Source organism: Eulemur rufifrons, chromosome 9 (assembly GCF_041146395.1).
Source record: "Eulemur rufifrons isolate Redbay chromosome 9, OSU_ERuf_1, whole genome shotgun sequence".
NCBI lineage: Eukaryota > Metazoa > Chordata > Mammalia > Primates > Lemuridae > Eulemur > Eulemur rufifrons.
In genome coordinates, this window is record NC_090991.1 from 55,101,269 (window position 1) to 55,125,907 (window position 24,639).

Genomic DNA, 24,639 nt, shown 5'->3' on the forward strand with positions numbered 1-24,639 from the left:
TGTTACAGCGCAGCCACAGGCTCCAGGATGGCAGGCGTCCTGTGCACCCGCTCTGTGGAGGGGCAGGCATGGGTCCTTCCCACCCTGGCTCACGGCGTCCATCCCCTGCCGGCCTCAGGGAGCATCCAGCCTCCCTCGTCCACTGCCCACCCCAGCCGGCTTCACTGGCGTCACTTGGCGCTCTCGCTGGTGCCGCTCGAGCAGCTCCTCCAGGTGCTGGGCCCGCCTCACTGCAGCCTCGTGCTGCTTCCGGAGGCTGCTCACGGCCTCCTCCTTCTTCGCCAGGGCCACCTTCACCCTGCAGGCAGCACACGGTGGGCTTCCACACGGCCCCCGCCCTTCATCCCCACACCAGGGTGCTGACCGCAGCCCCACGGCTGGCCTGGCCGGCCCCCGCAGAACCTGAGTGGGCTCCCGGAGCAAGGAGCCCGCCCACACCAGGGGAGGCCTGGCACCAAGACAGCGTGAACAGCCCGACCCACACCTGCCTCTCAGAGCCCATGTGGGCTACACGGAGGACTCGTCATTAACCTCACAGCACCTTGAACTTTCTGCATGGCGCCTACCCACCCAGGCCACGGGGGTCCTGGGAGCCACGTCCCTGGAGAACCCACACAGGCCCTGATCGGACCCACCGGGGCGGCCCCAGGGAGAGGGCAGAGCCAGGCCTGCTGGGACACCCGACACCCCTGGACCAGGCGCCGCTTGGAGGGGAACAGCCCCAGGCTTCCAGGGCCACCAGCGTGGAGCCCACACCAGCCTCTGCCCACGGGCCATCTCTGCATTGCCCGAAAGGAGCCAGGGTGTCCCCCACTCGCCCAGCCTTCCTCGGGCGCGTCCTGCCCGCCCCGCCCTCCCGTCTCTGTCCACGCCGCGTGGCTGCCCACCTCTGGTGCACCTCCTCCAGCTCCAGCCGCTGGCGGGCCTGCAGCTCGGCCAGCTCCGCCTTGACCTGCCGCGTCTCCTCTTCAGATGCTGCCAGGCGGTCAGCGAACTCCTGGCGGATCACGTGGGCCAAGTTGCTCCGCTCACCGGACAGCTGCTCGTTCACCTGCGTGGGCACAGGAGGTGGTGAGCAGGAGGCTGGGGTGGCCCTGCAGACGCAGGAGGGGCACGGGGGCTGCCACTGCCACTTGCCGCCTGCCCACTCACTGCCTGCGCATCCTCCAGCGCCCGCTCCTTCTGCCGCACTAGGCCCTGCAGACGCACACTCTCCCCCTCGGCCTCCCCGAGCCGGCCCTTCAGCTCTGTGCACCGTTCCTGAAGCTTCCGCTCCGACTGCTCCAGCTCGGAGAGCTCGGCCTCATACTTGTCCCGTATGCGCCTGATGCTGGGGGCGGGGAGGAGCAGTATCAGCAGGTGGCCTGGACACGCGTGGGTCCCGGCCCTCCTCGTCCATTGACGCCAAGGCGCCCTGCTCGCGCCAGGGCCTCACCGGCTCTCAGTGGCCCGCTCACTCTCCTCCTTGGCCAGTGTCATGTCGGCCTCCAGCCGCTGAATGACCAGCTCAATCTCCTTATCCCGGCCTTTCCGGATTTCTTCCTTGAGCTCCTGTTCGCGGTTCAGCAGCCACGCCTCCTGGAGGGACATGCGGACAAGTTAGGTGGGAGGCGAGTGGGCGGGGCCAGCCTCGTGGGCTCCTGGGGGCTCCCAGGCTCTGGGCCACGTGGGGCAAAGAGGCCTTGGCCTGCCCCTGGCCTGAGGACCCAGCGTGGGCATAGGAGGTGAGTGCTGGACAAGGCGTCCCCCGCCAAGGAGACCCTTCGCACAGCCCGATGTTCCCCTCCTTCAAGGCCTGTGGCCCAGGCTGGCCAGATGCCACCCCACCCCCCGACAGGCTGAGGAGAAGGAACAACTCGCCCAGCTGCTGAGGGCAGAGCTTGGGCAGCCCCCATGCCCGGCAGTCAGAGGGTACGGGAAGCCTCTTGGAAGTCTGGAAATTCCATCAAGTTTCACGTCAGGCCCGTTGTCCCGCAAGCCCGTGTCTGGAATCCTCCTCCACTGTGGCAGCGACCACGGTGCAGGTGAAACCAGGCGACAGGCACCTGGACAACCACCTGGGGGCCAGCGCAGGAGGGCACAGTGCGTGTGGGCTGTGCGCCCCCACGAGACGCTAGCGGTACAGGCCATCCGCGGGAGGCCCCAGAAGACTGAGGCGGCCCCTGTCCCAGGCGTGCCTCTGCACATGTTGGGGTGCCGTCAGGAGCTGTGACCCCCAGGCACAGCAGCCACCGGGGGAAGGCAGGGTAGACACGTGTATTCTGCCACCACATGGGATTTGCCCGGCCCTCACCCTTCCAGAATTCATGCAAAAGACGGTGAAGAACAGCACGCACAGCGGCGTCAGCTCAGAATACTGCCACCACGCCCCTGAGCAGCCACATGTGACACCCAGAGGCGAAGCCACACCTGGCCCCCCCCCCACTCCGCCCGCCGGCCTGGGCCCCAGCCCCACCTCCTTCCTGGCGCAGCCGGCTGCCCACGCCTGCCTCTCCAGCTCCAGCTGCTCCTTCAGGGCCTTCAGCTCCACCTGGGGGCGGCGGGCATGAGAGCAGACCCGGGGGGCCCACCCTGCCAGACCACACGGGGTTGCGGGACACAGACCTGGTGCCGACGCTCCTGCTCCTCCCGGCCCTTCTCGAACTCGGCCCGCAGGGCTCGGGTCAGCGCTGAGCTGCTATCCTCCAGCTGTTGCCGCAACTCCTCCAGCTCGGCCCGCTGTCTGTGGGCCGGCGAGGGGTCAGCAGGCAGGGTCAGGGGCAGGAGAGGTCAGTGGGTGAGGGGTCAGGGATCAGGGGCAGGAGAGGTCAGGGGGTGATGGGTCAGGGATCAGGGGCAAGAGAGGTCAGTGGGTGAGTGGTCAGGGGCAGGAGAGGTCAGTGGGAGGCTGGCACCCCCAGCAGCACCTGGTGGCCTGCTGCTCCAGCCGCTCCCTCTCGGCAGCCACCTCACTGTACAGCCGCTGCCGCTGCTGCTGCAGGGCCCACTGCTCCTGCTCCAGGTGCTGCTCGAACCTGCAAGTGGGCAGGGCCGGGTAGCCCCAGGATGCTCACGCCACAGTGGTACCAGCCAACCACAGGTCTGGCGCAGCCCGCCCTGCCCCCTAGAGCGGAGTGCCGCCGGGCTCTCAGTGCCCATCACAGCCGTTGCCCAGGGGTGGGCTGGAAGGCCACGGGGACCTCACCCATTAGCTGGCCCCCACGATTCCTTAAGCCACAGGCCCTCATGGAGCCTTGTGAAATGGCCTGTGATGGAGCTGGGTGCCCAGGACCTGAGCAAGCTCCTGCCAGGGCCTCCGTCCTTGTGCTACCCGGGGGAAGGGGCTGAGGGTCTGGCCGAGCCATGTCTAGGGAGGACTGGTCACTCTACAGGGAGCAGGGTGAGGAGAGGGCACCTGCCCCCTGAGTCAGTGCCCATGGACACTGACCGTCATCGGCACAACCTTGGCCACCAGATCCCAGGGTCTGAGGGTGGCAGGGGTACAGCCTGGTCAAAGCTTAGACCCAGGGCCAAAAGAACAAATGAGAGAGTGTCCTGTGACCCCAAGGTCAGAGCTGCAAGGACCCTGAGGCCACCTGCCCAAGGGTCGGCAGCTTTGGGTGGCCCTGAAAGTATGAGCGCCTGGGGGGAGGTGCACCCCTGCCCTCACGGAACTCACAGGGACAGTGCCTGCAGCGAGCGCCTAGGCCGCCTGCCCCCGCTGAGGAGCTCCAGGGCCACAGTCTCCTGCGCCCTCCCCGTGACTGCCCTGGGCCCCTTGGCCCTCTGCCTGTGACCGCCACCCCGGCCTTCGGGGATGCCCCCAGCTTCACGCCCAGGGTCCTGCACATCTGCTTGGAGGCCACCACCCACCGCTGCCGGGCCCGCTCACGCTCCTGCTGGCCCAGTGCCTCCTTCTCACGCTCCAGCTGCTCCCGCAGCTCCGCGGCCTGGCGCAGGTAGCGCTGCGAGGCGCGCTCGTCCAGCTGCAGCAGCTCCGCCTCGTGCAGGCCCTTGAGCTTCCGCACCTCCTGCTTGTGCTTGGCGATCAGCTTCTGGATCTCGGGCTCCAGGCCTGTGGCAGGGGCACCGGCTGCACCAGGGGAAACCTGGGAAGCCCAGCCCGAGAACAACACTGCCCCGTCTCAGGCTCCAAGGTGCCCTGCTTGCCCAGCCATCTCTGGGACACAGGCTGGCACTGTAGCCCAGGCCCCCTCCTGGGGATGTTGGCCCTGGAGCCCCAGCTGCCCCGCCTCAGCCAGCTGCTGCCTCCACTTCCCACAGCGTGGCCTCCACCCGCTGACCCCTCCGAGCTCAGGCCACTGTGGACTGGGTGCCAGGTGTTGGGCCAGGCCCGTGTGGGGCCAGTCTGGGGAGCCATGACAGGGGCACAGAATGTTCACCTCGTCCCGGGAGGATCTCATGCTGCACGTGTGACTAAAGCCACTATTCTGCCTCAAAGGATACTCCCTCCCCGGGCCGCCGCAGCTCCCCTCAACCAGTCTGACCCTATACCCCTCTGCACGCAGCCCCGGGACGCCTACCTCTCACAGTGATTTCCTTGATCTTCTTGGTTTTCTCATTGATCCACTTCTCCCGGCGGACTTTCTCAGTGGCGCTCATTAGCTCTTTGAGCTTCTTAATCTCCTGTAAGCAAGAAAACAGGTTGGGGAGTGAAGACAAAGAACACACCCTGCTCCCCCGCTCCGCCCCTTGGCCACCACGTGGGTCTAGGCCAGTGTTGGGCTCAGCCCCACCCCACAGGAAGGGGAAGGGCTGCTCTCGAGACAGTGGGCAGGCGCTGCCCTCTGGGTGCCCATGTGGCTGCGGAGAGCCCCGGCCACCCTGCCCAGGGCTGAGGCCAGGCTGGAGAAACTGGGGAGCAGGCACAGGCTTGCAGAGGCCCCACCCAGAGGGGGGCACTGCTGACCCGCCAGGGCAGCCCCGGAGCCCACACTGACTGGCGGTCCTCAATTCTGGCTGTTGGCTACGGTCGTGGGGGCACTCCCACTCCAGAGTCTGGGCTTGGGGACAGTTGCCACCCATGCTGGGGGAGGCGCCACAAGGCAGGCTGAGGCCCATGAAACTGGCCTTTTAGTCAGCAGCTGCTGGCACAGCAGAAGCATGGTAGGCTCAGCGCTCAGTTGACACGAGCTAGAAAGAGCAGGTCCTGCCAGCCTGGGACAGGAGCTGGGGCCGTTGGGGTTGGGCTCCTGGGTTCACGCCCACAGTGCCATGGTTGGTGGATACCGTGTGTGCTTGTGTGACACAGGGAAGGGCTCACACACGTCCCACGGCCCTACTCCAGGGCCTGGCGCTGGGCAGCTGGAGGGGAGGGTGACAGGGCTCAGTGCTGCAATGACCCGACTCTGCTGCTCACCCTGCTCCTGTGGTCCTGGTACCCTGAGGCCTGCCCTGCCCGCGAGCCCACCAGGCCTGGGGAGTCAGGTAGGAGGGAGCAGGGCTCACCAGCTCGTGCTGCTCCTGCGCTCGGGCCACGCGCTCCCGGCACCGCTGGTCCTCCTGCTTTAGCTCGGCCACCACGGCCTCACACTTCTCACTCAGGACCTTCTTGTCTTCAATGAGCTGTGACGGGAGCCGGGAGGGGAGGTTGCTGCGCTGCTGCAGGAGACCCCTCCAGCCTCCAGGGCCAGCCCAGGAGGGCACCCCTCCCCAAGGGCCACCCCCTCCTGGGTCTGTGGACGGACCCTCGGGGTGGGAGGGTGTTTGCGCAAACGTGGACACAGGGCTGCAGCCACCACTCAGTCCTCCACCCGGAGGACTCAGTCAGAGAAGCCCAGTGGCGATGATGGTCTCAGCCCCCCAGCAGTGACCCCATCAGGGTCGTCCTGGGATGGGGGTCACACCATCATTCCCCATCACCCAGCCCTGGAGGGCCCTGCCAAGGGCTGTCAGGACCACAGCAGCCTCAGGGAGGGCCCAGGTTTGGACGCACCTATGACGACCACCAAGCAGCAGCCAAGGCCCCTGCCTTGCCTCAGACCCCAGAGCCAGTGCTCTCTCCAGAAAGGGACCCAGTGGCAGTGCGGCCGAGCCAAGGGGAAGGCTGGACACCCCCACCGCCCTCACTCGGGGAGCCCTGGCTGCCCCAGCAGTCCCTGCAGACCAGGCGTGGCCTCCCCAGGGCACAGAGGCCCCTGAACGGCACAGGAAGGGCTTGGACACCTCACATGGGGCCAACTGGCTCCCCTGGTGACCCCACTGGGGTGGGCTCTGCCCACTGCCCTGTGGCCAGCCGCCTGCCATGCTGAGCCAGGCCAAGGACGTGGCAGCACTGCCCGAGCACTTGGACTAGCACCGCCCTGCAGCCGGTGCCTCACCCCCAGCTCTAGAAGACTCTGCAAGACACATGCTGGGTCTGGAGCCCGATCCGTCCCTCCAAGGGCAGGTCACCTGGTCGATGAAGGCCAGGTGTCGCTGGATGGTGGCCTCATAGTGCGTTTTCTGCCGCTGCAGCTGCCGGCTCAGCTCCTTCTCTGTCTCCTTGACCCTGCGGGCGGTGAGGTCTCGCTGCTGCGCCTGTGGGGGGCGGCAGGATGGCTGGTACTGGCCGGCCGGAGCTGCTCGGGGCAGGCTGCTGGCCGGCCCGTGCTGCAGCCGGTGGCCATGGGGATGACGTGCCAGCGTTACCAGGGCTCTCTGCAGCAACACCATCGCCTGTCTCTTCTCCTCCACCTCCAGCTTCAGCCGCATCACAGACGTGCTCACCTCGGAGGCCGGCTCCAGGTGTCCCTGCCCCGCCTCCGGCACCGGCCCCTGCAGACACAGCTGAGCGTCAGAGGACCGGGTGGCAGTGAAAGACATGAGGTGACACCCCGCTGCCAGCCCCTGCTCAGAGGGAGAGGCGGTGCACACGGGGGCCCAGAGGCAAGGTGGGGGCAGCCACTCAGCACAAGGGCAGGGCCAGCGGCCTCAGTGGTCAGAAAAGTTGTAAAAGACCATTAAAAAGTCATATTCACTTCCGGCTCTCCTGTCCCCACCACGATAGACTCCACACATCACCACTGCACTCAGCCCAGCCACTGCTGTTCTCCCAGGACGGCCCGCTGATGGCCCCGGGGACACTAGGGCATGGCTCACAGAGGCTCCCAGTGCCTACCTGAAGGGCCCAGTGCGGGCAAGCCGGCCCTGCCCACCCCACCGTCAGAAAGCCAGGAGAGGGCCACGGCCGCAGGGAGGGCGAGGGACCACCTCCTGCGGGGGGGCCGGCTGGTCCTGCCCCGACGTCTCCATCTCGTCCAGGAAGCTCATGATGGTCTGCAGCTTGGCCTCTGAGAGCAGCGTCTCATCCTCAGGGGGGCTGGGGGCTGTGCTGAGTTTCCGGAACTTCTCCAGGTTGTCGGCTGTCAGAGAGCTGGCGTCATCTTCCTGTGGGACCAGGGTCCAGCATTGGGGGCTGTCGGGACAGTGCGAGGACCCAGGGTCCCCTGAGGCAGGGGAGGGCCAGGGCCTGGCTCCGGAGGGAAGGGCCCTCAGGCTGCCCCAGATGCTTGTGGGGCATCGCTCGGGGGCCCTGCTGGCAGAGAGGAGGGGCCCACCACCCAGTGTGCTGTCCCCACCCCATTATTCTGAGTGTCCTAGACTCGGGCAGAGGGGCCAGCAGGCCAGCAGGCTCTACTGGCCCTCATCAGGCTCCCACCTAAAGTAAGGAGCCCGGTGGCACCGTGTTTCCCTCTGACCCCCAGAGGGACCCCACGCGCTGTGTGGATGGCACTAATGCCGGGCTGGGGAGGGCGTGTGGCTGCGGTCACCTCGCTGGCCCAGGCGTATCTGCCCCTGTGTGGGGCCCCGGGGTGGGACAGTGGCTCCGGCTCCTCCTCCAGCAGCTGCAGTGTGCGCAGCAGCTCGTCCAATGGGGCCTTGGGCCTGGCCCTGCCGGGGGCCACTGTCTCCAGGTCCTCCCTGGCCATGTCCTGGAAGCCAGTGTCCTGCATCAGAGGGCAGGGAGAGAAGCTGGCAAGGCCGCTGGTAGCTGAGAGCCGCCCCCTGCCATGGCCGACCAGGGAGCCTTCCCCAGAGTCTTCCTGTCCGTGCCCTCGGCTGGCACACCTAGGGCAGCTCTAGCCAGCGCGGACTGGTCTCAAGTGCCCCACCTTTGGGAAAACAGGCAGGCAGAGCCACCTGGTGCCACTGGGGCCTTGCTGTCACCCGGTCCCTCCTCTGTGGACGAGCACGTGGCCCCCACTGCCGCCATCTGTGAAAACCTAATGGGTTTCCAGAGCATATCCGGAGACCCCACTCGAACAAGAGCTCCTCATAAGCCACCACCTTGTACCAGAGCAACACGACACCTCCAGGGTGGCCTTTCGGGGCACAAGTGACCCCCACAGCTGGGGACGGGACAAGGAAAAGGTAGGCTCGGGCCACCCTGGCAGACGCCCCTCGAAGCTGAGATCCAGAGGGAAGGAAGGGAGGGAAGGGTGGGTATGCCCAGACCTGCGGCTGGTCCTCCGGAGACCTCAGGGGCTCTGGGGGGCAATCGGAGGTGGGTGGGAGGGGCTCCTCAGGGACCGCAGTGCGGAAGCCAGTACCTGCAGGCAGAATACAGGGCATTCCCCAGGCAGTGAACCTGGAGGTGCCCTTGGGAAGAAGCCAGCTTAGACGTCCCAGAACACAGAAGGTCTGAGGAGCCCCAGCCTCCTGGGGTGTGAAGCTGAGGGGGTGGGTGCAGCCCAGACCTCTGGGTCTTCCACCCCGAAGGGTGTCCTGGAGCCCGGACCATCTGTTCATCAAGGTCTTGGTGCCCTCATGAGGTAATTGGGCAGGAGCAGAGGAGGCCATGGGTCTGTGGCAGGGCCGAGGCCCCCTAACTCCTTGGGGGAAGCCACCAAGCCAGGCAGCAGTGGTGACGGCACCTCCTTCCTGGATGCAGCTCACCCTGAGGGGGTGGTGGTAACCCTGGGCGCAGGGGTGTGCACAGGGTGGGGTGGGGCAGGGGTGTGCATGGGGTGGGGTGGGGCGGGGCAGGCCAGACCCCCAGAGAGGATGGACGAGAGCCACACTCACCAGCATTGTTGGCCTTGAGGGCCTGGGGATGGGTGCTGCCTGGCGTCGGGGACAGGTCCTGAGCTGACCGCAGCGTCCCCGGCACATGGGTCTCCCTGGGCAGCCCAAGCTCAGTGGTACCTGACTTCTGGGCTCGTTTCTGCTGCAGCTCCTGCCGTGGGAGCACCTCTGAGCGGAGTCCCTGGGGGAGGACAGCCCCCTCCTACTCCCCCCAGCCAAGCTGCCTTGAGGCTCAACGTCCAGGGGCCTAGGTGGCCCCCGGGCAGCAGAACTGCACTCAGCGTTGGGCTCAGCCCACAGTGCTGCTGTGGTCACAGTGCAGGTCACCCTCGGTACCTGAATGGCTGCTCGCCGGGCCTGGCGTGCCTTCTCCTCACGGGCCTTCCTCCTCGCTGCCTCCTTCTGCTGGTGCAGGTCCAGGAAGGTCCCCTCACCCAGCCGCTGCCGCTGCTCCTGCCAGGGAAGCCAGAGCCACGGCGGGTTATAAATCCAGAAGACAGAGTCCCTGGGCCCAGATTGGAGGCTTCCACACCACGCCCGGAGCCCCCTGGAGCCCACAGAGTCCACAGGGGAGGTGGGGGAGGCGGGACCCCACTGGAGCTCCGCAGAGGACAAGGGCCCTCCTGCAGGCATCAGGAGCCTGCTCAGAGGGCCTCCCGTGGCCCCTCAGCTAGGATGCACCCGACAGGTGTTTCCTCACACCCAGGCCCTAGTCAAAGTCACAATGAGGACCGCCCTGTCCATGGAGGGGACCTAGGGTCAGAGAGGATGCCAGGTCCCTCATGGGGTATGTGCCTATGGGGCGATTCCACTTGTCCCAGAAACTCTGCCTGCACATGGTTTGGACCCCTGGGATCTTGGGCCAGAACCTCGAGGGGGAGCCTGGTGTGGCTCACGCACTCACACTGACCTCCCGCTTGGACCCGAGCAGGTGCTCCAGCCTGGCCGCTCCGGCTTGGCGCCGCTGCACCTGGTGGCGGTACCAACGCTGGATGGTGACAGCAGCCTGGTTCACCTGGCGGATAAACCTGCCCAGAGAGCAGGGCTCAGGGCCAGGGCCTGGCACCACCCCCCCCCCCAATGCCTGCAGACGCCAGGGGCTGCTGAGGCAGGTCCGGCCAGGCAGAGGAGCCAGGGGCTGGACACACGGAGCCATTTCCACATGGCCATGACGGGACCAGCCGTTAAAACCCCAAATCCACCCTCCTGGGAAGTTACCCAGAGGAAAGAAACGTCTATCCACACAGACTTGTGTCAAAATTGCCTGAAAGTGGGAATAACGCAGATGCTCGTTAACTGGCTGTGAGGCTGCGGAACGTCCCACGAGCAAAAGCAACTCGCCAGCACACACGCCACAGCCCGTGGTGCCCCTTGAAGGGGTCCGGGAAAAGGCTGAGCTATGGGGGCAGACTGGGGTGCCGCATCGGGCTGAGGGCTGAATAAAAGGAGCTCACGGGAGTCTTGGTGCCAGACTGTTCTGTCCATTGCATCTGTAGACACCACTGCATACGTTTGTCAAAACTCATCAAACTGTATACTTAAAATGGGTGCCTTTTATTATATGTAAATTATACTCAATAAAGCTGATTAAACAAACAAAACTCAACCTTGGCCCAGGGGACCACATGTGGATTCACTCAGCAAAGGCCCTAACAGTGCCCCGGACGGACGTAAGCAGTCGCCTGCCTCAAGGGTCCTGGCCCCGGAGGGCCGGCCTGCTCCTGCAGGGGCCTTGGCGGAGCTGGCCTCCTGCTCTCTGGCCTGGGCCCCCGTCCAGAGCCAGGCCCGCCAGCCCTGCCTGCCGCGCCCCTGTCGGGGCTCACAAGGTCCACAGAGGCAGCAGGGAGGTGCCCAGGACTTTCCCAACCAGGAACGTCAGTCCTCTGGCAGGAAGCCACGCCCACACCCTGCCCCCAGTTCCCCAAGGGCACAGGCCAGAGGTGGTTTTGGTTTTTTCAGTTTTATATCTTCTTTCTCCTCCATGTTTTTTGAATAAACACTTTTCCTGAGGTACCTTTTACGTACTATAAGATCCACCCATTTTTCAGTGTACAAGGCAATGATTTTTAGCAAATTTAGAGTTGTGTGGCCAGGGGCACAGTCCAATGCTAGAACATTCCATCACCCAAAAACAAGCCCTCTCTTTCTGTCCCCTGTCCCCACATCAGCACCAGGCAACCCTTGCTCCACCTCTGTCCCTGAGCACTTGCCTACGCTTGGCGTCTCACATAAATGGAACCACAGCATTGGTCTGTTTCTCCTCCACATGTTACAACAACCATTAAGTGGAAATGTCTATCACCAGAGTCGTGGCCCCCGGGCCTTACCGCCCTCCCCGCCCCCGAGCTCCGCACTCAGGCCCTGCAAGCCCAGATTGGCCCTGCCCAGGGCTTTCACCTCTCGGCCTCCTCCTCGGTCACTTCCCTCCTCCTGAGCAGGCCTGTGGTGGCCCCGGCATTGCTCCGGGCCTCGAGGTTCGTGCTGGGGATGTTCTTCTGAGGCTTCGCGAGGCCGCTGCCCTCCTTGCCCTCACGGGTGGCTGCCTTGACGATGTTGCTGACAAGAAAGAAAGAGCCACCGCCTAGGGCGCTCCGTCCTCAGCCGCCCAGGACTCGGAGAACAAAGGAGGCGCGGGCAGCTGAGGAGCTCTGGCAGGTGGCACTTGTAGGTTCTGGGGCCACCAGCACCCTGACAAGGCCCCACCCGCTTGCAGCGGAGGCAAATGGGCTCTTTAGGTTTAAAAAAGCTCTCATTAAAATTGCACTTAAAAATTTCTCAAAAGTCACAGGAGTCCCCAGCCTGACCCTGCCAGTGACTCAAGAAACCCTGAGGGACATCCTACCCCTGAGCAGGGCCACGCAGTGCGCTGGCGGCTCCTCTGCTCAGTTCAACCAACCCCGCCGAGATGCCTTCCTGCTCTGGACACAGCTGTCGTACTCCTCGGTGTGACACTACCCTGAGTGTGAGCCCCGGGCTCACCTGCTGGTTTCTCTCCAGCTGGGAAGATCCCCGGCCCGCACGGCCCGCACAGCGCGGAGGGCACACTAAGGACCGCAGGCCTGCTGTGCTGGCCATCCGGGCGGTTCTATGTCACTGGCCACGTGCCCTGCCCTGCCAGACCCCATCCCTACCCTGATGCAGCCTTACTTGAGGGAGGGGGCTGCCTGGTTGGAGCTCTTCACAGGGGGCCCCTTCTCCGCGGGGCTGTAGCGGTTGTGCACCATGGTGGTGACGCAGTTGCCCACAGCTCCCTTGTTGCTCCTGCCAGAGAGAGACGGGAGGGTCAGGCCTCGGGAGGCGGACGCCCGAGTTGTGCTCAAGGCAGATGCTGGGCGTGGACGGAGCCCCCGTGCTTGCTATGTGCTCAGAGGGCGTGGTCCAAGGGTCCCTGCGGGCCCCACTACAGCCAGTGCCCTGGCGGTGGAGCTGTTCTCAGCACTGGGGAAGCTCGATCCGCGCGAAGCAGGGCCCAGAACCCCAGGCACAGACGCTGGACGTGCCTGTGACAGGAGAAGCGGTTCGGACCATGGTCACTTTCCAGAGCAGACACCTGTCCTCACTCCACAGCCAGGCTCTGCCCTGCCCTCCAGGCACGGAGAGGCTGCACCCGGGTGAGCGGAGTCTGCACTCACCCAGGATACTGACCTCCCCTGCTCGGCGCGGAGCAAGCAGTCGCAAGTTGAACCCCGAATGGAACCCCAAGGCAGGGAGCTGGGGGATTCCTCTCTGGAGAAACTCAGCAGCCCCAGAGAAAGGTCCCACAGACCTGACAGGTGGGACCACAATGCAACAGCCTGGTCCCTGCCCAGTCAGCCCAAAGTGAACCCACCAGGAAACAGGCTTCCGGTAACTCTCAGGCCTCCCTTCTAACTGGCATTACCAGATCCTGGAGGCATGGCCAGCACGGGCAAGGCCAGCACCCACACAGATGGCGTGTGAGGGAAATGAGGCCACCGGGGACAGAGCGTTTCAGAACCCGGCGCTCGGCAGGGCCCGAGCTGGCAAGTGCGCACGGGAGCTGGGGAGGGGCCGGTGCAGGGGCACGAGTCTCTCACCATGGCCAGAGTGAGCAGCATGAGCACGCATTTGGAAATGTGTTCTGGAAAACACTAGAAGAAACTGCCTAGAGTGGCTGCCCAGGGACACAGCAGTCGGGCAGGGAAGGGGGGGCAGTGCCTCCCCAGTGTCCGATGAGCTCGTGGTGCCGTCTGACGTCTTAGCTGTTGCACGTATCCCTCCGATTGATACTAAAATTAAAGTTTAATTTAAATTCTCACATTAAAAGCAAGAATTCTTCCTGTGCCAAGTCTGGTGAATGTCGTGCAGCGTCTCCCCCGAAACTGTTCCTTTGATGACAGCTCTAGATGCTGCAGGCCCAGGGCGCATCCCTCCTGCTGGTCCCACGGAGGCCGAGCGTGAGGACATGCTGTCCTTGAAGGCTCACAGTGCCCGTCCTGCGCCGCTTCTCCAGGACCCCGCAGACCACTGGCCCCCTCAGCAGAGGCCCCTCCCCAGACCCTGCCATCTTGGCATCACTCCCAACAGGCTTTGGCCTGTGTGTCCTCACTGAGCACAGCTCCAACAAGTGACCAGCGCAGCCCTGATGCAGACTGGCCCTCGGCGGGTGGCAGTGGGTTCAGGGTCTGCGGTAATACACTTCCTACCTCCAGAGACACACAGCACCCCAAAACTGAAGAACCCACATGAGCCTTCAAGAGTCACCTGGGGCCCCAGTGAGCCTCCCAGGCCGAAACTCCAAGAGCAACGCTGGTCCTTCCTTAGCGGCCTCCCAGAGTCCCCCTCTCACATGCACAACACACCTTGAGGCCTTTGCCCTCAGGGACAGAAAGCCGTCAGTTTGTTCCTTCATTCATTCCAAAGCACCCTGGTCCGGCCAAGAGCATGACAGACAGACATAGTCCCTGCCCCAGGAGCTTGCAGCCGGTGGGCATCCGGGCACCTGCCGCGGGTCGTACCTGTTGTTAGCTGTGAAGCTGGGTGCCAGGGCCACGGTGCACTCTTTCCTCCGTGGGCCCACTGCTGAGTCCAAGCTGCAACCCCGGGCACCAGACGGCACGATGAAGCCCCTGGGCTGGCCATCCTGCCGGTCACACAGATGCCACCTCAGCCCAACCCCACCACCACATGCCCGGACACTGAGCACTTTCCCCGCCGGACGCTGCCTCACCCACAAAAAAGAGGAGCACCCCGACTTCCCACACATGAGGCTGATGGGGCGCCCCATGGGCCACAGTGTGAAGACCAAAGCTGGCTACACCAGTGGCAGATACACCCTCCCTGCAGCCACTGCCCCTCTTGCAAGGGCAGTGAGAGCAAAGATAGAAGCCACCAGGAGCCCCACGGGGAGACCAAGACACGTGGCAACCTCGGCCCAAGCTTACCAGGATGTTCCATGTGGCTCCGCTCTCGCTGGGCGCTTTGCTCAGGCTGGTTGGCCTCGTTCTCCCATCAGGGCTGCCCTCGAAGAGTGCCAGGAAGTCGCTGGGCTCTGCTGGCCTGTGTCCCAGAGAGGATGGCAGGTAAGGAGGGTCAGGTGGCCAGGAAGCCGACCCCAGGAGTAACCCTGGGGACGCAGACAGGCCCGAGACACCCCCTAGGGACTCTGACTCCAAGTCCACAGCTTAGAGCACCATCTCTCTGCCCTGATGTGACGACCGCACTGGCGGGGGCTCCTGGGCACAGCGAGGCCTGGGGATTTGGGTGAGTTTCCTGCAGGAGCCTCAGTGAGTTTCATCAGCCACACTGATGACAGACTCCTGGGGACCGAGGGCTTTAAACACTGTGGCCACCCGCTGCTGCCACTGTCTTCCCCACAGACAAAGAGCCACACAGGCCTGCAGCTCGGGGTGGACGAGGAGGCACAGCTGGACTGCGTGGCCAGCAGACCAACTGCCACCTGCTGCCCTGCACCATGGAGGCCACAGCAGCACCAAAAGGCAACTGGCCACAGGCATTCACACACAGCACACACATACACATACTACACACACCACACACATATACACACACCACAAACGCATGGACCACTCCCATATACGAACACACCACAGACACACATACCACACACATATGCCACACACATCACATGCACATATACACATACTACACACACCACACACACACACACACACCATATACATACACTCCATATGCATATCACACACCAAACACAAGCACACACACATGCATGACACCCAGCAGTGACACATGAGTGGCTCTGAACCACTGGCCCGCAAGGCAGAGGGACGTCGCCTGGGAAATGCTGATTGATCTCAGCACGCATCTGCATTGCTCTCTGCTTGGCGCTGGGGCCCCCTGGGCCAGCCCTGCACTTGGAGCCTGCAGTCCCTTGCTTGGTGGAACCCGCGACGCTGGTTTCCGAGCTGAGAGCAGCTCCCCAGCGGCTCCAGCGTTGGGCTGGGCGGGGGCAGCCACTGCTCTTGCCCCTCCAGGGGAGGATCTGCCCCTTGGCCCTTGGCCAGCCAGACTTCACCTTCCAGGAATCCGAGTGCCACAGGTACCTACCCGTGTGGGCAATGCCTGTGGGCGCTGGTGTCGGGGCCTCACCTGCCACTCCCGGCCCAGCGCTGTCTGCCTGGGGGTGCCGGCAGCCACCAGCCCCACTCACGCCCATGCCCTCACTGGGGCTGTGGACGCGGCTCCTCCTGGCGCACCAGTCTACAGCCCTCAAGAGGCAGTGGTGGAGTTTACAGGGGTGAAGGTGGGAAGAGGGCTCACGGGGTCAGGCCTGCCACCATGCTGCCGCCTCTTGCCAACAGCAGACTTTGGCATTCAAGGGTAGGTGGAAAAGGCCTCAGCTGAAGGACTTGTGGGATCGGGCCAGGACCGATGGGGCTGGAGGAAGGGCCGATGCAGAGGCAGGAGGGGCCTGGGGTCTTGGGGGGCAGTAATTGGAATGGACAGGGTTACCTGAGGGGTTTGGGGGTTACCCGAGCAGGCCAGGGGTTACTTGGGGGGTGGAGGTTACTGAGGGTACTGGGGCGGGGTTATCTGGGGGTGGGGGATACTGGGGTACTGGGGTGGGCTTACCTGGGGGGGCTGGTCTGCAACTGGCTGACCTGTGTGGCGCTATTGGACCTCCGGAGGTTGTTGATGGCCCGGGAGCCCCCTGGCCCTGTGGCCTCCTGCAAAACGAAGGAAACAGTCAATTATATGGCAAAGGTCTCAGACACTCACCAGTTTGCTCAGCGCCAGGCCAGGCCCTGGAGAAACAGATTTAGAGAACAGACAGGCCATCTAGGTTCTTGGAGGGACTAGGCAGCACAAAGGCAGCCAGGGGGCAGGGACACAGGACAGCAGGGCAGTGTGCGGGGCCCTGGCATGGCCACTGAGCCTGGGGCAGATCCGCCCTCTGAGAGCCCCGCCTGCCTCCCACAAAGTGGGGAGCCCTTCATCCCTGCAGGTGGGAGGGCCTGGAGCCAGCTGCTCCCTGGCATCCTCATTACTGAGGAGTCACTGGGCGGCTGGGCTGCTCTGCTCACAGCCCCGAAGACACGGGAACTTCCGGGCCCCTGGGCAGGTGGGACGCACTGAGGGTGGCTCTGCTGGGTCACCACAAAGACTGAGACGACGCAACCACAGCGGGTGCTGGAGGGGAAGGAGTGAGGACAGGGTGTCCACAGCTCACTCCGAACTGCTCAGTAGAAAGGTGCAGAAATGCAAGGTGGAGCGGAAGCCTGGCAAGTGTCAGTGATCAGAGGACATGGTGAGGGTATTTAGGTGAACTTTACACTAGTCTTTCAACTCTTCTATAGGCTTAAACATCCCCAATCAAATCTTTTGGGGAAAAGAGCTCACAGTCCAGCAGGAAATGGCCTGGGAATCCCCATCCTGAGACCTCCAGCTTTCCACACTGGACCAGGAAGACTGACCTACGCACTGTCAGATTTCTCTATTTGGTGTTTTTGGAGACAGGGTCTCGCACTGTCACCCAGGCTGGTGTGCAGTGGCTCAATCACAGCTCACTGCAGCCTTGAACTCTTGGGCTCAAATAATCCTCCTGCCTCGGCCTCCCGAGGAGCTAGGACCACAGGTGCCACCACTCATAGCTGTTTCAAATTTGATTTTAAATTTGAATCCTTAAGCTCAAAACAAACAACCCAACCAGAATAAGACAAAAAACAAAACCAGGACACCAACTGTATCTATGGAATCATACTACAGACTCCTAAGCATCGTGATGAGAATTTCTCCATGTCACAAAATCATTTTCTAAAACAGGGAAACGGTAGGTACATGGTGGGCGGGACGGGGTGCAGACCAGCCTGGCAGGGGTGTAACTGAGCGGGGGACAGGCAAGGCCCCGGCGAGACCCAGGGGTCTGAAATCACAAAAGTCTGGAGCATGCCCGAGTTTCTGGGGAAAGGACTCCATTTCCCAGACTTGCTCGATAGGAAAGGCAGCCCGCAGGACCCCACTCTGGGGACATCCAGGCTCAGTGGAATTTTGCATTAAAATCCCAGCTGGGTTGTGCTCTAGGAGCCCAAAGGCAAGGACGGAAGGCAAGGTGTGGGGGAGAGTGGGACAGCGTCCGCGGGCTCCGGGGCAGAGGAGAGCTGAGAAGGGGCAGCAGTGGAGGGAAGCAGATCCGAGAGAGGCCTGTGTTCTTCTGAGAAAACTGCGGTGACTGTGTGAAGCCTCAGCGCACGCCTGCCAGATGGGAGTACTCAGGAGCACTCCTCCTCTTCCTCAGAGCTCCTGCCGGCCAGCGAAACAGGGGTGACCGAGGGCTAAGCACAGAATGACCACACGGTTCTGGGGCAGGGTGGGGCTGGGGCCACGAGCAGAGGCTGCCCGTGCGGCAAGGAACTTAACCCTGCCCAAAGAGAGCCCTGGCCTTTGCCCTTGGCTCCTGGGAGGTGACCTCTAAGCCCCTGGATGTCCTGTCCGATGAGTGTCTGACAGTGTGGTTTACAGTGGGGGGTCCGAGCCACACCAACGAGGTGACAGAGGGTGGGGCTCAGGTCAGGTGGTCTCACTTGACCTCTGGAGGGGCTGAAGGCTGAGGACAGCCACCAGGGTGTCGACTATGCCTCCAAGACAGACCCCCCAAAAGACTCCGGAGTCCAAGGCTCAGGAGATTCCTGGCGGGTGATCTTGTGTGTGTTATCACACACTGACGCTAGGAATGCGACACTGTCCCGACCCCACGGAGGGCCGACAGCAGCTGCGGGGCTGCAGCCCTCCCAGACTCTGCCCCGTGCCTTCTTCCCTGGGCTGATTTTAGTCTGTGTGCTTTCCTCGTAATGGGCCACACCACGAGTAACAGCTCTCAGGAGTTCTGGGAGTCCTTCTAGTGAATTACTGAACCTGAGGGTGGTCTGGGGGACCCCGAGCTTGTAATGAGTGTCACAAGTCAGGTCACCTTGGAGACCATAAGACTCACCCCACTCTTCTGAGGATTTGCTTCCAAGGAGCTCTGCTACAAAGAGAAGCAAAGAAATGGGGTGTACCCAGGGCAAGGTGGCAGGTTTGGCTGCTGCCGAGCGAGCAGCAGAGAGGGAAAAACGGAGGGCGGTGGAGTGGCGCTAGGGGTGCTTCCGCGTGGCCAACGGGAGAAACCCATCGAGTGCACAAAGTCAAAGGGCAAAATCATGGCAGGAGAAAAGTATTCGAGCAAATCAGCTTTCGTCTGTAACACAGACTACAATCGATAGGAAAAAAATAGAAAAATCAGCAGAAATAAGGGCAGTTCATGGCAAAGCAAATATAAATGGCTCTTACGACATGAAAGACGTGACGTCCAGCCTCACTCACAGGAGGATGCCAGCCAGGAGAGCTCAGAGGCGGGGAAGGCGCTGCCCCGAGCCCCGGCCGGAGCAGAGCCCAGCAGAAGGCAGGCGGGGGGCGGACAGAGCCTGGCTGATAAAGCTCTTCCCGTGGTGGTTCAGGTTGTCAAATTCGATACCACCTCACACAGACACTGACTGCGCACAGGAGGACCTGGGCTCTCGCTGTGGGAGGAGGCTCAGCGGGTCCCGCGCTGATGGCGTGTTTACAGTCACACGAGTACACAATAGCTAATACACACACGCATTGCCCTGCTCTGTCAGCTGAGAAGACCCAGAAACAACCACACCCCAGCAGAACCCCACAAAACACAGGAGAAAGAGGATCATAAACCGTGTGCACAGGCGTGAAGCCGCCAAAACAAACACTCCCCAGGAATCCCAATGAGACCAGGGGACAGCAAGGACAGGCGGCCGAGAGGACAGGGCCTGGGCAGAACCAGAACTCTGGGGGCCACACTGCACTCGGCTGGGCGGCGGCACTTTTGCTGACACGTCCTGACTCCTACCACACGCCAGGCAGGAGGCGTGCAGGGGCGGGGCCATCCTGGATCGAGCGAGGAAGTGGGCAGCTGGAACATTCCGCCAACAGAGGACTGTTAGCTTTCCCCACTCGACGCCGTGGGAGGGGTGACAGGGCTGGCTGAGGGAAGGGGGGCCTGATGATTGACACTTGCTTTGGTCCTGCACTCGGGAAGCAGAAAGGATGGGAGTGGTGGCAAGCGCCCTGGTCAGCCAGACACAGCCGCCCGAGTGCTGCCCCACTGCCTTCCCCGCCTCCCGGAAAGCCCCCCGCTTTTCGCACCACAGTCTCTATGCCACCACTCGGTCTCTGTGCCACCATGCGCCTACAACTTCAAGCGCATCTCCCCAGCCCCATCCCCCCTCTGCAAGCCCAGGGCTTTGGGAGCAATGGGGGAGTCTGGGTGAGGGGGGGGGTGGTCCAGGGACTCAGGAGCTGGAATGGGGGGCAGGGAGCTCAGGGATGGTGCTGCTATCCTCTGTTAGAACAGCGCAGCGTATCTTTACACAGTCTGCTGGCCATGTTGGCACATTAAGACATCCCAGGTCCCTGCCCGGCTGGCCCCAGGCTTCGGGAACTTGCCTGGACCAAGGGTCTTCTCCTGGCCTTGCCTTGCCATCCGTGCCCCAGAATTCAGCTGGCACTCTGGAGGGCCCCCCAGCCCTCATCCCCAGTTTCCAGGGAAGACACAGGAACAGCTTATTCAGGCAGAAGGGAGAGCTCCGAGCCTGCTGTCCACTGTGGAAGCCTGGCCTGGACCTGCCCGGGGTTCCTTGGGGAAGCCTGGACTGCTCTCCAGCCCCACGTGGGCCTCAGGCAGGGAGACTCAGATCCGCTGCAATGACCAAGCTAAGGCCCCCAGACGCCCCCGTTCTGGAAGACCAGGCAGACTCGGGTCAGGCACCACTCCGACCCCATGGGGCAACTCGATTCCTCCCTCCCTGAAGGGTGGCCCCTGGGGTTGCAGCAGCCCACCCTGGCTCTGGCTGCTCACAGCCCCCGATCAGGGACTGCTCCCCTCCCTGCCCTCCCAGAGCGGTAGGAAAGGCACCCTTGGCAGAAAGCTCCAGCACTGTCCTGCTGCCACCTGCCCACCCACCCAGGTTTCTCCAAGGCTGCCAGGAGCTCATCAGCACCCCCCACAGGTCAACCTTGTTTCTTCAGGATTCAACACATCCAAAGGGCAGTGGCCCAGGAGGGGCGGGCCTAGTGCTGGAAGGATCCGGCTGACCTGGTCTTGACCTCCTTTCGAGTCAGCTCCTGGATCTTAAGGCCTGAGTCCTTCCTGTCCCCTGGGATGGCCACAGGGATTGGACGTGTCCACGGAAGTGAGGCTCTAGCTGTACTTGGGTCAGATGCCACTGATGACAACCCTCCCAGAGGTGGGGGCCCAGCACTCACCAGCATCTTCCTCCTCTGCTCGCTGCCTGTGACCACAGAGACAGAGCGGGCCAGGGGCTTGGCAACAGAGGCACTACTGGGGCGCCGGGACACAGGTGGAGGGACGCCGGTCAGACTCAAGTCCCCACCTTCTGGGGCACTGCTGTTGGCCCGGGAGCCTTTCATGGTGGATACGGCGGGCCCTGCACAGGGAGGCAAGAGATGCGATGAGATGCTGGTGGGGAGCCACAGCCCCCTGCACCCCCACCTCTGGCCAAGCCTTGGCCCACCCAGGACACCCGGGTCCACCTGGCACCAGACTCCCAGGGAAGCCTGCCCCCACGTGCCCTCCTGGCTGGGCGGCAGCTCCTCAACAGGAGCTGGAGGGGCTGTTCTATGTCCAGTGCCGATGTGAGGCAGAGCAGGAGGGGCTCTGTGCCTCGCGGGCACAAGCCGGCTCCACCATGGAGGGTGGCCCGGGCGGTAGGTGGTCGGGCTGTGAGCCCGGCCGTCATCCGCCATCCCCCTAACCCTGGGAAAGCCGCTTCACCTGTTGGAGCCCCACTTTCATCATCTGTAAAATCATTTGGAAAGGGCTGTCACAAGGCTCAGACAGGATGACCAGAGGCTGGCATATGGCAAGCGCTCACAGATGTGAGTTATTCTGGTGGGATTTGGTCTGAGAAGTTCCCAGTAACAAAACCTGCTTCATCTGCCCAGCCTCGAGTCCCCAAGCTCATTCAGCCACTGGATCACCTCCATGTCCTCGGACCTCGGGAACAGCCACATGCACGCGGCAGCTGCTTTCTTGCTCCAGGGGTTCCCTGCCCCCACTCCTGGTGCTGGCCGCCCTCAAAGCCTCCCTCCTCCAGCCAGCCCCTCCTCCTTTTCCCTGACCCGAGTTGAAGTCCCCAGGGCTCCGCCCAGCCTCGCTCCTCCATCCACCCTCTCATCTGGGCGACCACCTCTGCCTCCTGGTGTCCCACCCACTGACTCTTCCTCCTGCCTCTCTACCTGGCCAGCGCCTGAGCTGATCTTTCTGAACCAGTCTCGGCTCACCTTATGCCCCTGCTGGAAACCCTCCGACAGCTTTCCAGGCAGAGAGAATAAAATCCGAACATCTGACCCTGCTCTCGGGGACTCCCATGCTCTGCTCCAGCCAAATGGCCTCCCTGGTGCCCCTTGAACTCCGGCAGTGCCCTGCCAGCACGGCCACCGCACCTGCAGGCCTCTCCGCCTGGAGCCCCTTCCCAAGTCTCAGGGGCCCCTCCCTTCCCTCAGGCAGGCCTGCCCTGACCACCCCCGCACCTTCACTCCCTTATCTGGGTCTAATTTTCTTCACATTGTCACACAAGGCTGGTGTATGTGCTGGGTCACTGCCTCGAGAGGACAGGGACGCCATAGCCCCGGCACCTGACAGGTGGAAGGCACTCAGCAGGTGCATCGGACTAGCAGATGAATAGCACGGGCTGCCGCTGGGGACACGAGACTAACACCGAGAAGTACATCTTTAACATCCTGGACCCCTGCCACCGAGGCCTCTGAGGGCCAGCGGGCACACAACCCGTCACCCCAGGTCAGTGCTGCACCTCCTTCGCCCTGACACCCCACAGCAGGGCCCACCAGGACCCCTATTCTCTGGAGCCTGTCCCTGCCACCGACCAGGTCAGCGTCCTCAGTTATGCCTTTCTGGCTGTGCAGGTGAAACTGAACACCCTCCTCCCCTCAGGGCACCGGCAGCCCCCGGCTGGACCCACGCTGGCCCTGGAAGCTGTGCCCTGGCCTCCCAGCCACACGTGCGCAAGCAGGGCTCTGGGATGGTAAACACGGCCTCTCCATGGAAACCTCCAGGCCATATCAAGGGAGGCTGGGAGGCCAACCCCACCTCGGATAAAAAGGTGTCCCTCCCAGGACCCGAAGGGGCAGAGGGACAGGTAGGACCACAGCCAGGACCCCAGGCAGAGGCCAAGACCCAGGCACAGCGGCAGCTCTGCGTCTCAGGGGTTGCCCTGGGGCTTAACGCAGCCAGAGCTGAGACTGGGGACCGGAGTCCAGGTTGTCCTCAGGGCAGGACTGCAGGAGGGACCCACCTTCAGACACCAGCCCCTTCTTACCTGTGGAAGCCAGACCCCCTCACCGGGGCTAGATGCCCGCACCTGCGCGGCCCCTCTCACGTGCGCGGGCCCCCCTCACCTGCGCGGGCACTTCTCACGTGCGCGGACCCCCACCTGCGCGCGCCTCCTTCACCTGAGCGGGGCACCCCTCACCTGCGCGGACCCTCTCACGTGCGCGGACCCCCACCTGCGCAGGCCCCCTTCACCTGAGCGGGCCCCCCTCACCTGCGCGGCCCCCCTCACCTGCGCGGCCCCCCTCACCTGCGCGGCCCCCCTCACCTGCGCGGCCCCCCTCACCTGCGCGGCCCCCCTCACGTGCGCGGACCCTTCTCACCTGCGCGGGCCCCCACCTGCGCGGGGCCCCCTCACCTGTGCGAACTCCCCCTCACCTGCGCGGGGCCCGCGCCCCCCTCATCTGCGCGGGCCCCCTTCACCTGCGTGGAACCCCCCTCACAAGCGCGGGCTCCCCTCACCTGCGCGGGCCGGGGACGCGGAGCCTGCAGACTCAGCCGGCGGGGCGGGGTTGCGGCGCCAGAAGAGCTGGGACGCGCCGGGCTCAAGGCTCGGGCCTGTGACCTGGCGCCCCACGGGCTCCGGCGCTGCCGGAGGCCCGGTGACAATGAAGCGGCGGGTTCGGGCGAGCGGCGGCGGCAGCTAGCAACCAGCTGGCACCGCCTCCGCTTTCCGTCACGCCGGCCCGCCTTGCCTGCGCGCGCCGCTTCCGGATTGGCCCTCCAGCCGACGCCTCAGGCCGTCCCGCGAGCGCATTGGGTCGCTCGGCTGTCCTTCGGGAGGTTCAAGAGTGGGAGGAGCGGCGGGGAGCCGGGGGCCGCGACCGCAGCGAGCGGCCGATTGGACGCGGCTGGAAAGGGACGGGGCCTCTGGGGCGGGACCAAGCACGGCAGGGGCGAGGGCGGGGCGGTTGTGGTGGGCGGGACATGGCGAATGTGGGCGGGGCCGAAGTGTGGGCGCGGCGCGCTGGGCAACACGAGAGCGTCGAGGAGACAAGGCGCCGGGGGCGCGGGGGACAGGGCTGGAGGGGGCGGGGCTCCGGCGGCTCCACTGCCCGCCGCGCCCCTTCCCGCCATTCGGGTCGCCCCTCGCCTAGCCCTGTGCGGAGCCGAGGGCGCAGCCGCCGTCGCCGTCGGGGACCGAGTCTCTGGCGTCTGCGGCGTCCCAGGCGAAGGCGCGGGGTCGGGACTGGCGTTCGGCGGCCGCGCGGGAAGCGGCGGGAGAGAGCGCGGTTCGGTTCGGGTCGGGTCGTCCCAGCGCACACCTGGAGCGTTTGCAGTGTGAGAAACCGACGCTCCCCGAACGGTGTCGGCTGGTCACGTGGTCCCGCGTCATCTTGGGGAAGTGTCCGCGCGCGTCCCTGCCCACTCTGTAATTGTCCTGGCTTCTGGTGTTTTTCTTTAAATGGTCTTTATGTGAGTCCTTCGTGAGACACGTGGTTTGCGCGTGTTACCTCGCAGAGTGTGGCCTCTTTCCACCCTCGTAACTGTGTCATCCGAACAGAAGTTTTTAACTTTGATGAAGTCCAACTTTTTCCTTCATGGTTTGTGTTTTTTGTGTCTCGCACGTGAAGCCGTTGCCTAACCCAGTGGCAGAACATTTTCTCCTCTGTTTTCTTCTGAAAGTTTCATAGTTTTAGGTCTCGTTCTCTTTGTATGTTTTGCGTATGAAGGTCCAGCTGTTGCACCCCTGTTGAAAGGCCACCCTTTCTTCACTGAATGACCTTTGCACCTTTGTAATAAGGCGATTGACCTTCTGGTTGTGGGTCTGTTTC

General features: G+C 63.6%; 1 protein-coding gene across 2 annotated transcripts; it reads right to left on the bottom strand.

The window, feature by feature from the left end:
* CEP131 (centrosomal protein 131) lies at window positions 1-23,494 on the bottom strand. 2 transcript variants are annotated; one of them, XM_069482979.1, is made up of 25 exons: window positions 23,327-23,494; window positions 20,761-20,942; window positions 16,078-16,172; window positions 14,409-14,523; window positions 13,983-14,107; window positions 12,154-12,267; window positions 11,404-11,562; window positions 9,917-10,034; window positions 9,343-9,459; window positions 9,007-9,157; window positions 8,437-8,531; window positions 7,752-7,928; window positions 7,192-7,368; window positions 6,631-6,756; window positions 6,394-6,519; window positions 5,449-5,565; window positions 4,524-4,626; window positions 3,853-4,054; window positions 2,907-3,014; window positions 2,605-2,722; window positions 2,456-2,530; window positions 1,436-1,578; window positions 1,153-1,330; window positions 888-1,051; window positions 1-298 (listed from the first exon to the last, which is right to left on the bottom strand). In XM_069482979.1, exons 2-25 carry the CDS (start codon window positions 20,923-20,925, stop codon window positions 115-117), a joined length of 3,252 nt encoding a protein of 1,083 aa, XP_069339080.1. In that variant the 5' UTR covers window positions 20,926-20,942; window positions 23,327-23,494; the 3' UTR covers window positions 1-114. The 2 variants fall into 2 exon arrangements, with proteins under 2 accessions (XP_069339080.1, XP_069339081.1); XM_069482980.1 differs by lacking the exons at window positions 13,983-14,107; window positions 14,409-14,523; window positions 16,078-16,172; window positions 20,761-20,942; window positions 23,327-23,494 and adding an exon at window positions 13,062-13,867.
* Window positions 23,495-24,639: the final 1,145 nt, after the last annotated feature.